Consider the following 16,745-nt stretch of genomic DNA (forward strand, 5'->3'; position numbering starts at 1 on the left):
GTGAAGTGTAGGAGCTCTATTTTAATCTTAAACGTAAGGTTGATACATATCGGAAATAATATCACCGGATTGCTGGCGATAAAACAGCTGTGACGACCCCATTCTACACGAAGTGGAGATAATTCCACCTCTGGCATTTATTCACCCTCTTTAACGATACGGAGACTTTTAAAAGTTGCATCAACAGTGTGAATACTTTTTCGTACATTAAGAATGAAAGATTAAATTTTACCTCTTGTTTCATACATTAACATCACAAAGTCATATGTTATATGACTACATCAAAAGTTATGACCTCTGCACACCAATAGATCTGAAGGAGAACATTTATTCAACGCTTGTAAAACTTTCGGGAGATTTCCTGGAACCGCTACTTGGTCTATGAGTTAGACAACACACATTTGTCTGTAAAGTCCAATCAGATGTGGACACAGTGAAACAATTTGCCGCTGAACTTCAGAATTGTAGCCAAATTGTGAGTTGAATTAAAAGTGTGAGAAGTTGCTATCAGAATTGTTTTTAAATTTAAGGGGTTAACAGATTCGGAGATATGTACTAGGTTACTGCATGGTACTAAACCAAAAACGATTAAGAAAGTCACACAATCGTTTTTGAGCTTGCTAAATCTGAGGAGGAGTTAGTGAAACACGTTGAGTCAATTCACTCCGTGCAACGTAACACACCAATTGCACTGGGTTCTCGTGGAAGTAGTGTTCGACCTAACGCACAACGGACTTTTGCCACAGCTCTTCGAAAAGACCAAGTGGTCAACTCACTGGAAGATGTTAAAGGTGTGGAAATAGTGTGCATCACGCTATGGACGTAAGTTCATCAACGAAACGCGCAAAAGTTTTAGCAAGCTTGGCCACATTGCTCGTGTCTGTAGAATCAAGATCGGGCCAAAGTTGTGTCCTTCATGCTGTTTTGGAACCGGACTTTGAGGAAGAAACTCACCAAATTAACAAGATCATTCGGAACGTCAATGACAAAATTATGTTTCAGTTCATAGTAGAAGATATGCGTGTTGACTTGGCATTTGGTACCAATGGCTGGGGCAGATGGGCTGCTTTCAAGGACAGGATCGCCCAACAGTCACCCATCCAAGCAGCACCCACCCTCTACGTTGTTTGATTCGGTTATTTTGCAATAACCGTTGTACCCTCTAAACTGCACCATTGGCTAGCACTTACTCTGTTCAGGAAGCATATACCTCGCAAACGATAAAATATATAATGAAGGCTAGTAAATGTGCTTAATGCCTGGGTGCACACGTTATCTCTTAATGCAATTCTAAGACCTCTTATGACACATGTCAGAAAAGACATCACTCTCCACTTAATGATCCTCAAGGTCAAATACCTCCCCCCAGGTATCTAAGTTTACCACACACAGTCCAACCCCGTGACGCGCATCTCTCAAAGTAAAAACTCTCCTTTTCGCTCTAAAATGGCTATCATAACACTGTGATCCTGGGCATTGCGATCGTCAAGATCATCCCCTCTAACGGAAATACTATGGTTTTCCATGTTATTCTTGACCCTGGCAGCATGCCATCTTCATCAGCGAGAATAGCTGTTAGGTAGGCCTACGCGTCGTATGCACTCTCACTTGACTGCTGGCGGCCTCTCCCAAATGTCTGTTTATACCGCATGTCCAAGTGGAATTCCTCTCAAGTCGTATATTGGCCTATAACTACCCTCTCCATATTTTGGAAAAAACTTTTGTTGATTTACCACCACACAACTCTCCCCGAAAATCTTCCGGCGGGCGAAGGCCTACATCCTGGCTGACCCCACATTCAATATGTCTGATACCATTGACATACTCCTATGAGTTGCCCTCTACCCTCAGCTGCTCACTCATGAACACTACACTCTCGGTTTTAATTAGCATTGAATGGTCTATCGTCTGATGGATAAAAGTAACTTAATCTAAGTGATTGGTGGTTTAACATTAAATATAAATAGGAAACTACAAAGTAGAAAGAGTTTAAGTAGATAAACATTTTAGAGCTAAAAACATTGTAACGAACTAATATGATGAGAGACGTATAAGTGTGCAACAAACAAGTAGAATATTTAATTCGTATACTAGAATAATGAACTTAAAAACCAAACTCGTAAATTTTGAAAATATAATATACATCCTGAACAGGGCTGCTCAGAACTCCTGTAAAACTTTGAACAACTTCAAGGGTTAATTTTGAAGCCCTTAAGGTAAAAGCTTCACCATTACAGAGTTCCTTCATTGAGTGCCTACGGACATTTACTCTTAAATATTAAATATTTGAAACAATTTATCTATCTCATCTATTTTGCTGACGTGCAACACTATATGCTATATCGTTTATATACATCTACACAAATACAGCGTCTATATAGGTAGTTTATAATCGAGCTGTGTATCTAGATATACACAATATGTCTGGATAATCTAAAAACACGCTTCTCTATGTTACCATCCATATAACCGTTCACTTTGATCTGTCAAGATTTCCTTCGCCTTAATTTTGGTCAGATCAGAACTGCCCTTTACGTCCACATCCAATCACTGTCATAATATGGTGGGTTAGTGTAAGATAGCGGATCCACCAATTTTCTAGGACATCAGGTTACTAGGAGAGTGGCAATAACTTTTACACTAGAAATACCCACGCGATTAATGTAAACCATATTTTCTGTATTGGCTTCAGAACATCAGATAACTTTTATAAATAGTAAAGTTAACGTATTTCATAGATTTTATTTATGGAAACAAGAATAATATTTCAGTATGGCCTTTAGGTAATTCTGTTCAACAAAAAGCACTTACAAGTAGGAGTATGGAATAGCTTATATGAATTGTAGCAATTTAATTCAAAGTTGTTATTTGTAAGAATCTGATTGTCCTTTTTAAGATTATTTTAGACGAAGTATTTTTTGTGGTTTTTTTTACGTTTTGGTCTTATTGGTTTATGTTAACCTAGATTATATAGCTGTGAGTAAGTTATTTTAATCAGCTGAGAAAGATATCAGTTTGCTGGTATCGCACAGTAGTTTTACTAATTTTTTGTATCGCTGAAAGATGCGATATGTTTGGAAAAAATCATGTTTCCTTCACATATGATTGGTAAGTTGTTTCTCAATTTAATCTCATATTTAAATCCACTTTTTAAGATTTTAAGTGGATGTATTAACATCTAGCATCCACTCTTGTGACTTGCTAGAACGAATACAAAAACGATAGGGATTAAGGAGATAAATAGCAAAGGAAAAATAGTACATGCGCTGGTACTGACAATCATGGTCCATGTTAAATTAACGGAATTCCCACACATAGCAGATCCGCACGGGATTCCTAAATCCTCATAACCTGCAGCTCTGGTGGGGAAACTAGTCGTGATTACTCTATTCATATTAAAACTTAAGGTAAGAAAAGGCAACACGCGTAACACGCTTCGTTGAAGTTACACGTAATATACTATCAAGTATGTACGTCATAAGATGACTTGCGGACCTACAGACATTCGTACAGAAAGGAATGTTTACACACCCCCTGACTATTTAAAAATAAAGTTTAGTGCAAAATTGTAGTCCACATATTATGTTAACTGTTTCAAGATATCTTAGGGATAATTAGGTTACACGTTAGTGTCAATGTGTTACTTGTTAACGTACTACTGTACTCACTTTCTTTACAGATGTACCTATTCTTTGATGTTGTCGTTGCCATTTCGTTTACGTATAAGACCAATTTAAAAATGTTCGTTAACGCTCAGCCAAATATCATGCTCATCATTGACGTACATCATCATCGGATTAATTGTTCACTGATAGAAAGACAGGTTTATTCAAAACTTAGTCTATATAGATAATTTAGTTCTCAAAGCTAAAGAAAACTTAAAGATTTTATTTTAATTTTTAGAAAATTTACGGAAAGAACTATGCTATTTGAAACTTCGCTGGACTGAGCTTTTGAAGTAATGTACCAATTCCAGCTCTAAATGTACTAAAATATTAGCAATATTTTTCAGTTCATAAAGAAACAAACTTGTGGTGTCATTGTTAATATAGTTTTAACTGTACTTTTTTTATCAAATATTTAGTATTAGACCTAAAAGACAATGTTGCTATCTAATTTTTACTATAAATTTCAAGACATAACACTCATCTTAAACCTTAGTTCACTTTTAACATATGTGAGCTTCTCTGATCTGTAATATATATATATAGATATATATTTTCTTGATCGAAAAACAAGGCAAAATCAAGTATGGAACAAATCATACTAATAAAATTAATTACAATGGCCATAACTATAAACGTATTGTTTTGATCGTGGGAACAAGGCAAACTCAACGTTGGCGTCGGAAATATACTTCACTGGAACCAGCAGTGGTCATACACGTGCAACACCTACTAAAGTGCGTGCAAAGGAGAGGGTAACTGCTAGCAGTATAGATATAAGATAGAATATAGTCTAACTTTTACATTGCATTTAAAGTCTGTTATAAAACCTAAATTACGTATTGTGCATGTGTACAATTGTGCATGTACACGAGCTATATATTTTCTTGATCGAGAAAGAGGAAAAATCAGCTATGAAACAAAAATACTAAGATCAGAGTAAATTATAATCACCACAAATGTACACTTTATAACATAGTTTCTTGATCACTGGAAGACGACAAACTCAACATTGGTGTCGGAATAAAATTCACTCAAACCAGAGGTGCTCATACGGGTGCAAAACCTGCGAAATAGCGTGCGAACCCACGGGTAACACTAGTTATAGAATAAGGGAATAGAGTGTCGTTTTATTCTTTACCCTTCTTAGTGACGCTACTAATTATTTTAATGCTCAATTCTTTTTAAGGAAAAATCACCTAAGTTTCACTGTACCCTTCTTATAAAAAGTAACGGTATGTTGTGGCCGGTGAGCCAAAATGTCTCGTTTAATTTCAATGTGTAGCCTTTTAAGATATCTAAAGAAAAAAATTTATGATTCTACGAGGAATTCCACTGGCGTTGAATTAGGGAATTTAGGATTTATTGTAACAAGCCCCAAATAAAACTGCTGAAGATTAAACTGTGAATGGGTTTTACAGTTTATACGAGTACGTGACGTATAGATTCAGGGAATGTCAAGGTGTTTAAATTATGGCTAAGGAAATTTCGCTATTCAATAAAATATTATTAAAAAAAGTCAAAGGTTTTTAATAAAAACATTATATATTAAATTCTTTTTGTTTTAAATAAAAACACGCATTTTTCCCCCTAGTCCTGTAAAAATTCTTATCTTTAGTCCTGTAGAAATTTTTCATTAGGTCTGGTTATAAGATACCCTAAAAATTCTATTTCAAAATTTCTCATGGAATGACCAAATATTCAAAATTTGTGTTTGTTTATAAGACTTTTGTTCCCAAATTTGCAGTGGATGACTACAACATTTGGAACTGTTTTGACAAGGTACAGTGCGATATCATTAGTTCTATAGACATTGAATTTTATATCATGTTATATTTGGTTTTTTATTCTACCAAGTAGAACCATGTTAGAAGAGGTACAATGCTCCATATTAAAATATAAGGAAGCCAACTAAACAATATTTCCATCCATATATTGCCACAATTTGAAAAAGAAGAGGAGGAAAAATTGTAACACAGTTAAAACAAATGTTTCATTTTCATACAGAGAATAACTGTGACTCTGTGTATTTTCTGGAATTTACTAGATTTGAAATATTCGCAATAAACCTCTTACCTTATATATTTCAAAAACACATTGATGTTCAATGTTGAGGTTTGATGACTAATTCTTCATCGTCTATACCAGAGATATCTCTGATGATACGAAGAAACCCTCCCTGACTTCTCAGTCTCAGTCTAATGGACCCATTAGCAACTCAGAGTGTTTTCGTGATAAAGACCTTGGGTCGTTGACTACGGCTTATAAACGACTAGCTAGAAACAGTACCTAACTGATCATAGTCACCAATTCGTCATGGGGTCACTGTCAGCATTTGCTGTAATTGCTTTAGTAAGTAACTCAAACATGGTATAAATAAATATAAAATAATATAATTCATTAAAATAGATTTAGTTGTTTAAAAATACAATTTGTTATTGAAAGGGATTGTTATAACTATTTGGGTTGCTACTATGTTGCTTTGTTGATTATTTTCGCAAATATCAGTAAATGTTCACCTTGAGATATGGATCATCAAAAAATATGTTCAAAATGTTTTAAACATCTGTGGGTGTGCCTGTTGTTTGTCTGTCTATCATAATAGATAACTAAGGGAGCTTACGCACGTCACTGGTACGAAGTGGTCAGCTAATGAATCGACATTGTGTTCATAACCTCTAAATTACATCTAACGACGGTAAGTACACATATAACACATTCTGTGATTATTTTTCCATCCTCAAGGTGAAAACCATCCAGGTTGTCCAACAATCAAAAACTGTGTTAAATATTGCTCGCACTTATCTTAGTTAACAACAGTTGGTCGTATTTTAAGCTGCAATCAGCTGTTTGTGAAATAGTCGTATTCTCCAATCGTCTGGATTTGTGTTCATCTTGCATTCAGCAACTGGTAATATTTATTTTCTAGAGGAATGCATTATTTTAGCTAATTGTTTCTGTAATACTAAGAGAAAACAACATCGCTAAAACACATACTTTACCAGGTTAAATGTTAGTTTCTTTAGGGTCGCGTATGTCCCGATGTACTCGTATGGCAGATTATTTTAGAAAATGATTAAAAAATTGTAATAAGACTTTTAAAATTGTATAATTCTTGTAAAGTTTGTATTAAAAGTTCAGTTTTTTGTGTAAATTAACTTTAAAATGTGAACATGCCTCCAATATGAATTTATGTCACAAAGTTATTGATTTGTAGTGATAGTGGATAATGTTAAAGGTTATATTAATTTATTATTGCAAAATATTGAAAAAATCACAACCAACTTTTAAAACTTTTTATTTTGTGAGGCCAATTTTAAGATCATTCCTTATTTACTTTTGTAACAAATATTTCTTAGTAATACATACGTTTCATTTTTTGGTGTTCAAATAAAATGAAATTCTTCTGTGTAAAGTGCTCATAAAAACTCCATCTTCTGTGATTTTACTTAGTTATTCTATTCATTGCCTTGCTTGAAAAGTTTTGTTTTTGAAAATCAACTACATTAGACAGCTGTTGAACCGAAGGAATTTAAATCTTCTAAATGAGAATTTGAATTGAATTGCTGATCAGTACTAATCTTACACAACTGTCTAGGGCAAGTGGTGCTGAATATCTTATCCTCGACCTCTTCTAAGTTTTTACCATATTTTATGAATAACCTAATGATTAAACTTTGTGTGGTTGAACTGTAGAAAATTCACGAATATATGCATATAAGAACTCCTTGGCTAGGTGTATACTTTCCGAAAATAAAACTTAAGATACATGAAAACGTAAAAAATTCTGCTGCAGCTAGACCCCTAAAAAAAATTACAAGATGAATTTTTAAAATCATATTTTAAATTAAAATTATTAATTTTATTATCAGTAAGTATTAATATTTCTAATGGTAGAAAAATGACTTTAGCTTTTAATTGTACAAGATTATATCAAAGTATTTTAAAGCATTTTTTTCAGAAGGTTAATCCTTAGAAAAAGTAATGATTCTTTTACTGATTAAATTTATAATGATTAATGGAATTTAACAAAATATCTGATTCTGAGGGAAAATTGAGAGTTAAACTGATGTTTTTCTCGAGTAACATTTACAAATCAGTATATAATAGTCGACATAATAATTAATGATTTTCATAGGCTGGATATAGTTATGCAATTCGGAAATGGCACCACATTCAAGATATCGGAAACTAGGATCTCCCACTTGAGCTAGGTTAAGTAGCACAGCACAAGATGTGTGGTACGGGAATCAAAGTTTATATCGTTATTAGTAAACATTGTATGCAAACATTGATTTTCATGTCTACATTTTGTCTCATCTGTATGATTAATTTATTAAGCTCACAGACATTACAACACGTTGACTAATATTCCTTGTAGTGTGATTTCCAATTAACAAAAATGAAGATTTTGTGGTGGCCATGTGTGTCTTGTCGTGTTGTTTGTCAAGACCAACGAAATGAAGCAATGCTTTTAAAATTAACCTAGTAACATAGGAGTGATGAGTTACTTATCTTTACTGCCGACGTAAATTTTAACTTTGACTTTCAAAGTAGTTACAGTGAAACCATATTTTAGACAGACGTGCTCAAGAGTGAATGTTTTATCCTTTCTACGTGCATAATTTACAAAGAAGGTACATGTAACTTAATATCTACTGATTGTTAGTGTTATGAATTTGTACGGCGACTTTTATAAAATTTCGAAATGATTAGTGAAATAGATTAGTCAGAAATAAAATAGAAACGTTACGTAGAAATAATACCAGAATAAAAGGCAATATTTTGATTGGTTTATTACAACATTTATTGACACGTTATACGAACAGGGGACCCCAATTAAGTTCTTTCATTATGAAACAGACTTTATATACGGTAACAACATATACTGGTACATTAATTAAATTCAGTGAATAGTAAAACAAAATTTTAAATATTTGTATGATTTTTAGGATAAAAACGCTATATTTAACTTTAAGTTTTTCTCTAACGATAACTTGATAAGGAATCCTCTCACTGATTTATTCCTGAAAGGACCTTTGCGCTAATTCCGGAGTGACAGAATATTCAGTGTGGATGAGGTCGGGGTAGAGGCTGAATTTTGCAAAGATGAGGAAGGATAATTGACACTATCTTAGTCAGTAGCAGAGGAGGGGGGTCTGGGGAAAATAATACTCCCTCATGTTTAGGTTTATATAAAGGGCAAATATAAAGTTATATCAGTTGAATTTGTACTGTTTTATTATATATATGAAGGAGTTGAATTACTTTTTTTGTATAAGCTCAATGTTCAGATTTTGATTTAACGAGTATCTTGAGCAGGGGAAGTGTTGTGATGACAAATAAATAAATTACAGTTTTTGAATCTTGATAATGAAGCAGTAGAGATAATTAAAAGTGCATAATGGCATGCGTCACACTTCGCGTTGTTGTGAGATATGTATTTTGCTGAAATTGTGAAATAAATTAAGCGTGTTAATTGTAACAGGTTCAGATTATTCTTATCATGAGTAAAATAATAACTACGAGTAATACGGTACAAAACAACCAACCAACACCATCACGCGTATGTTTAATGTTCTTATATGAAATGCTGAACTATCAATAACTTTGAATTAGTAAATATACTAAATCGTTAGTAATCTTGTCATTAATATATTTATAAAGTTAATTTTAAAATTAATAAGACTAGAATTATCCCTACGGTAATGTTGAAAGGAAGATCTTGCGAAGATGCATAATTTCATATGAACAATTTTAAAATATAAAATGATGAAGTTAATTCCTGTCGTACTAGTTTGTACATTAATTCAATGCAGTTTAATTTTAAGTGTATACAATAATAACATTCAAAACTGATTTTTGAGTGATGCTGCCACAGTTTTCAATTAACATAAATAACACTGATCTTCATTATGTTTCAGGCAGCCTGCTTCCCTGCGTCTTATGTTGGATACACCGAAAGTAAGCTGAAAGATTTTAATACTTGATGTTTAATTTAATATAGACAGGATTTATAACTCATAACATAAAAATAGGGACGTACCTTACTAGATTCTCTGCGAATCTAAAGTAACTCGATAAATTTAAGGAATCATACCAAGCAAGGGAAATTTCAAAGATTACGGCATAAATATATTGGTCAAGTGGCGAAAAGAACAAGGAGCAAAGTGAAGATACAGTAATTGAATAACTTACAATAGTGAACTGTAATTATATTACTATTTTATTTTGTATATAGGAATCAGTTATGACTGTCAGTTTTTTAAACAACAGTGGTGACAGTTCATGACGTGTTTACATATTGTTATGATGTCTGGCGATGAAGATTTATGTAATGGGCCTACCCTGGTTACATGTACAAATGATATGTAACTGAGGGAGAGCGGAGTTCCAAGAACCTTGCCTCTTGTTTCCTCAAACATGTTTGAATGAAGTTAACCAACCAATATAAGCCAATAAACACCAATCATGTTTTCTACAAATGCATACAGAGGGGAGAATAAAACAGTAAAATGGTCCAAATATTGTTAAAATGTGTTCAATAATCTAAGTTACAAATTGAAAAAATCTAATCTATCTTTATGATGTTGGGCATTAACTTTTACCGAAATACACTGAATCAGGTGTTATTGAAAAAAGGAATAAAAAGTTCAGTTCATTTATGATCCAAATGGTTGGTTTAAAGTAGGTAATACAATCCGCTAAGAAAAAGCAACCTCATTTAAAACTGATACACGTACAAATAAATTTTAAAGTAGTACATAATTATAAAATTGTATTACTAATAGGGAAAAACAACTAAAAGAAACCACTAAAATGGTTGAAATTTTGCTGGTTGAAGTTATAAAGAGGTTCGCTTTTTGAAAGAAAATCTAAATGAATATTTCAAGAACCTACCTGGAGCCAAGACAACTCGGCGCATATATATATATATATATATATATATATATATATATATATATATATATATAAGGTAACTAGCCGGTACTTGCGGCTTCGCACATAATTACATCAAGACATACATCAGCTACATATTATTTTAGTAATCATTGTTAAGAGGATCAGAGTTCAAACTGACTCTTATTAAATTATGTTTGCAAGTGTATGCACATTTCTGATTCGAATCAATTATACATATTTCCGTTGCTAAAGCTGAGTATGCTTTGCTGCTCCGATCAAGAAGGTACTAATAGACAGATCTCGGAAATCTAATTCGGCTAAAAAGAGTTTTGTTCTAGCCCTTGTAATAGACTTCCGGTCTAAGATATTTCCAGTGATGGCACTGTTGCCTAGTTGCCTCGACGAAGAAAAAAAATATATGCATACTTAGAACTGAGAAGTCTACTTCGGTTAGAAGGTGTCTACTACCGGCCATTTAAATGCATTATTAATTTAAAGTACGTATTTACGTCTAGACAGAGAATAACATATAATTAAAACATTGCCAATGCTTCTTAATCAAAATTATTAGACCATCCATTTGAGTAAGTAAGACTGTTTTTGTATAAATAGACCATTTATTTTTTTATTTTACATATTCATTTGCATATTTAAAGTGTCATAACTATTTTGTATAGCTGTTTATTAGTCACAATCACAAGTTTATTATATGATTGGTAGATTACTTCGCCTCCAGCGGTCACTCCGTGTCTGACGCTAACGGCTATCGCGTGAGCCTGTCGCAGACTGAGGTGTCTGGGGAGTGCGTGGCCACTGTCACTATCCTGGGTCATGGGATCCGCAAGGTGGCAGAGTACCGCTGCCAAGACCGCCCTCAGGCCATCATAAATCTCAACAAGACGCTGCTGGTGGGAGACGAGTACTTCACTGACGCTCCAGGAATCCTTGTGCGCTTACACGGTGGTTCCTGTACACAGGAGGTATTCTCGAAGGACTCCAGCACCGTAGCGCCACTCAGCCTCCAGGAGTGCGAGAAGGTCAAACTCAAGATTACTATTCTTAAGGAGCAGCAAGAGAAATGGAACGAATGGTACAAGGCTCAGCAGTCGATCGCTCAGCAGCAATTCTTCAGCCTGCAGAGTTCTCTGGCAGCCTTGCAGAATCAACTCTTCAACGGACTCCTCGGAGGATTCAACTTTGGAGGATTCCATTTGGGATAGGAACTGGTAACCTGTGAGGAATGAGGCATTATTTTCTAGCCGTGATTCTATGTAATCTAAATAAACGATCTTTATTTTCACCTATTTTACCTTTATGATAAAACAAGTTTGTTCAGATATAAAGGTTTATTGAAATTACTACGCAGTTACGTAGATTGCAACACTTTCCAATAACCATCACATAACTCAGAGATTCTAGTGTTATTACGAATGGATTGTCTATGAGATGCCTTGCACAGAGAACAGCGTGTGTGGTTACGGTCACCTTTCTCATAGCAGGGTTAGTAGCTGGTATTCCATCAGACCATCACTTTGGCTACACGTATTATATATTTTTGGTGTAATTAAAACAAAAACAAAAACAGAATATTGCAAGGTTTGTATAGTAATGGTATATCCGTTGATATCTGTTTAATATGCAATCCATTAAAGCTATTCATTTTAATTAAGCTTTATCTCTCAAGAGCATCTGAATACGAATAGAATCATTTCAGTAATTGGTATTATAGTAAAATTGTATTATAATAAGCATGTTAAAAATTAAAATCAACAAGGAATGATTATGATTATAATTGATACTAATCGCCCAATACAGTACCTACACGAAACTGCCACAGCAAACATGGACCTTGAAACTTTTAAAAGTAGCTAAGATCCACTGAACAATGATGTTTGTTCTTTAAAAAGTATTGTAAATAATATTTCAATATTCTTTAAAATTCCAGTCTGGTTTTATATGGATTATTGCTGTTTATATAACAATTTTTTAAGAGATTACTTCAGATAACACTTGATAATTATTGGGCAATACATATTTACTGCGCTTTTGTGGATGCAAAACTTTGATCTCAAATTTAATCCGTGGTATTATTTTTCCCTCCAAGCTATTAAAGCATAAATTTAAGTGTTCCTGGACAATAAATGAACCAATTTAAGGATAAATTCATGGATTATGATTTATCTTGAAATACGGGTGATTCAAAGAGGATGTATACAATAATTTGTAAATGAATCTAATTGTGTATTATAATTATTACACTTGAAGCGGTACATGATTTTAGGTGCCAAAGGCGACTTGTTAGTTACTTGCATTTTGTGCTCCGAAAAGTATCGTGGATTGTGTAGTATCTGTCATTAGCATGTGGACATAACCTGGGTCAACAGATTCGGCTTGTGAGTGACTGTTGTTATAAACTTCAATTAAATTTATTAGTTTTGTTTGAATTTCTTTTAAATACTTGAAGCATATCTCTCTTAGTGCATGTTTTTACAAATCATTGGCATGTTGTTACAAATTAATATTTTTCTAATTAATATTTTTCTACTTACGTAATTTTATTAATTATTGGTCTATCACAGATCTCCCCTTCAGCTGATCACATCGTCTGCTTCTACTCCAATGCGTAGAGTAATGACTTGTCTCCGTGCTTGACTTGCATCAACGTTTAAAAAGAAACCACAGCCTTTTAGATATTATATCACTTACTGTTTCATTTTGGTAAGCAAAAACTATTGTCGTGTCTGCGTTAGAGAAGTTGTGAATAAGGGCGTGGAATGCGATGGAGCCTGCAAACGATGGTTCCATCCTGAGTGCGTCAGAATAACTCCGGCGGAATACAGGAAAATAGCTGATGGCACCCAGAAAACATGGAAATGCGAGCGCGTAGACTGCAACGTTAACACGGATGACCTATCTTTAAAAATTGATCATCTGAACGACCAATTCGCTGTAATAGTGCAGAAACTCGATAAGCTTGACAAAATTGACGGTATAATTGCAGGAATTTCGGAAATCAAGACCGATATCCAAGCTATTAAGGCTACTGTAGATTTATTGGAACAGAGAGTGACCTCAAATGAGACGGATATTAAAGTAATCCACGACGAAATAGCCAAAATCAAACAGACACGAGAAAATTACAGTGGGGGTGAATCTGAGGAGATTGTCATCCAAGAAATCAACGAGCGTCTATTTAGGAAACGGAATGTTATTATCTTTAACCTCAAGGAGACACCAAAACTAAAAAAAGAGCATGAGACTTTGCTGATTTCAAAGGTAATTGAGGCCTTGAATATCGGCATTCATGTCAACGGCCTAAAAATTTTCAGGTTGAGCAAGCCATTAAAAGATAAAGATAGACTACTGAAAGTAGTTTTTTGTTCGGTAGAAGACGCGATGCAGTTCGTTAGCGGCTTCTCTAAGGAGGCAATTTCTGACGTTGATCCCGCCCTCTCTGACATTTCTATATCGAGAGATCGCACCATGAAGGAACGGCAATATCTTAAGAAGCTGAGGGATGAACTGGGGAGACGCAGGATGAATGGGGAAAGTAACATCACTATACGTTACTTGAAAGGATCACCCTGTATAACTACCTTCGAGCCAAAAAACTAGAAAATGCTGGGGTAAACCAGTCAGCTTTGGAACTCTATTTCCAAAATGTCAACGGCTTAAGGACAAAGTTTACCTCATTGAAACAATCAATACCTGTCTGCCATAATTATGATATATTAATACTGGTTGAAACTAATTTATCTGCCGACATTTGTAGTGCTGAGCTTGGTTTGCAAAATTATAATATATTTCGTTGTGATCGTTCAGAACTGACCTCATCTAAAGTTAGCGGGAGAGGTGTTTTGCTTGCAATAAAGGACAACATACTATCCCAAGAAATCATACCAAAGAATAGATCTGTAGAATGTGTTTTTGCAACTGTCAAATTATCATCTAGTCATCGGATGCTGGTCGGCGGAGTCTACCTTCCACCTAACATGCCCTCAAGCCAATACTTTGATTTTGCCTCAATTGTCGAAGAGCTGCTCCTCACCTCTGAAAATTTTGAACCTATCCTGTTGTTGGGCGATTTTAACCTCCCCAACGCGGATTGGGATCCTCTCGGCTCTCAAAGTCATGACCCTGCGAGCCAGCCAATCAAAGATCTTGCCCATATCTTCAATCTTACACAGGTCAACGATGTTAACAACGAGCGTGGAATATTACTGGATCTAGTTTTCTCTTCCAGGATAGACATCAGTGTCCGAAGGTCTCTTGATCGCCTTATTCAGGTGGAATAACATCATCCAGCTCTCGATATTACCGTTCCATGTTTCAGACCAGTCACTGATAATAACAGGACCCTTATCTACGACTTTAGGAGGAGTGATCTGTTTGAGATATTTAGAGTGATTCAGGGTTGGCCGTATCCGGTACTAAACAACGTGATGGGGGACAGTGTGGAGACTGCATTCATTGATTTTTGTGGCTCTCTCAGTGGGGTGATCAAGGACTTGACCCACACGAAAGTACTTGGAAAACGCAACTTCCCTTGTTGGTTTTCATTAGAGCTGAAGGCACTAGTCATTTTGAAAAAGATGCTGCACGACAAGTTCAAAAAGTCATTAAAAGACTCAGACTACTTGCAATTTCGTAGTGTTCGTGCAAGGTGTAAGACTCTATCCGCCTCCTGTTACAGGGACTATATACTTCGTATTGAAAACTCCATATCAAGCAATGTGAAGGTCTTCTGGGGACACATCAGGAATATGAAACACAAGTCTTCATCACTTTCCAACCTGTACCTTGACAACGTGACAGCGGACACCCCTAAGGGCATATGTGACTTGTTTGCTTCATATTTCTCTTCTGTATACAGGTTCCCACAAGCACTTCCAGTTCCTTTGGAGCTGGAAACCTCATTCCATCTGTCAGGTTTTCACATCTCATGTGAAGAAGTGGAGGAGACACTAGCTGGGCTGGATGAAAGGAAGGGTGCGGGGCCAGATGGGATTCCTCCAGTAGTATTGAAGTTTTGTAGTGGTATCTTGGCTCCACATGTCACCCAATATTTCAATGCTCTTCTAACTCTGGGCATTTTCCCTAAGAACCTGAAGTCGAGCTTTATTACACCTATCCTGAAAAGTGGTGATCCAGTAAATGCCAAGAACTACAGACCTGTTGCAATTCAGCCTGCCCTAGCCAAAGTTTTTGAGTCCTTGGTCTTACGTAGACTTTCATTTGAAGCCAAGAACATCATCTCTCCAGCTCAGCACGGTTTTATGAGGGGAAGGTCGGCAACAACCAATCTCGTGACTTTGGAAAATGACATTACATCCTCCTTCAGATTGGGCCACCAGGTCGATTGCGTTTATCTTGATTTGTCAAAGGCTTTCGACAGGATAAGCCACATTCATCTCCTAGCAAAACTTAGGACATGGGGAGTGACTGGATCTCTCTTGATGTGGTTCGAGAGTTACCTGACGAATCGTCTCCTCGTCGTGCGTCATGCCGGTGGGACATCTTTTGCATTTGAGGCGGTGTCTGGGGTGCCTCAGGGTTCTCTGCTGGGACCTGCCCTTTTTTCTATCTTCATTAATGACCTTCAGAATGTCGTCACATCGTCTAGCCTGTTAATGTTCGCGGATGACGCCAAGGTATATAGGGAGATATCCTCACTTCAAGACTGCGCCTCTCTGCAATCCGACTTGGAAAGTGTCGTCTCCTGGTGTGTGCGGGATGGCATGGATATAAATTTCGCAAAGTGCTCTGTGGTCTCATTCCATCGCTCAGCTAGGGTCATAGTCTTCAACTACGAGATGGAAGGAACCATACTGAATCGCTCAAGTACAGTTAAGGATTTGGGAGTTATCTTGTCCTCGTCACTGAGCCCTGAACAGCATCTGTCTGCAATTACTAGGAAAGCCACTATTGCCCTCGGTCTTATATTTAGGACTTCTCGAGATGGGTTTTCACCATGGACACTTCGGGTCCTGTACGTCCAGTTGGTTCGACCAATATTGGAATACTGTTCGCCGCTATGGTCTCCCTACCTGTTGGGTCAGGTGGAACTCGTTGAAAGAATTCAGATAAGATTCATCAGGCTGATTGGGTTGAGACTTGGATTTGCCTACGACGGGGTTCCTGTTGAAGATCTGCAACGCCACTTTGGGCTCCTACCCT

The 16,745-nt window shown here is 35.8% G+C and overlaps 1 protein-coding gene across 1 annotated transcript; it reads left to right on the top strand.

Annotated features, from left to right (window-relative positions):
* The first annotated feature begins 816 nt into the window (after positions 1-816).
* Positions 817-12,105, top strand: LOC124372241. The gene is made up of 4 exons (XM_046830645.1): positions 817-822; positions 1,003-1,125; positions 9,590-9,629; positions 11,289-12,105. The coding sequence occupies exons 1-4, from the start codon at positions 817-819 to the stop codon at positions 11,786-11,788; spliced, it is 669 nt and encodes a 222-aa protein (XP_046686601.1). The 3' UTR covers positions 11,789-12,105.
* The last annotated feature ends 4,640 nt before the right edge of the window (positions 12,106-16,745 follow it).

This window comes from Homalodisca vitripennis, chromosome 1, assembly GCF_021130785.1.
Source record: "Homalodisca vitripennis isolate AUS2020 chromosome 1, UT_GWSS_2.1, whole genome shotgun sequence".
NCBI lineage: Eukaryota > Metazoa > Arthropoda > Insecta > Hemiptera > Cicadellidae > Homalodisca > Homalodisca vitripennis.

Excerpts from the sequence above, each read along its gene's own strand:
- LOC124372241 (XM_046830645.1), top strand. Across the intron at positions 1,126-9,589 it reads CAGCACCCACCCTCTACGTT|GCAGCCTGCTTCCCTGCGTC; the intron begins GTTTGATTCGGT and ends ATTATGTTTCAG. Across the intron at positions 9,630-11,288 it reads TTATGTTGGATACACCGAAA|ATTACTTCGCCTCCAGCGGT; the intron begins GTAAGCTGAAAG and ends TATGATTGGTAG.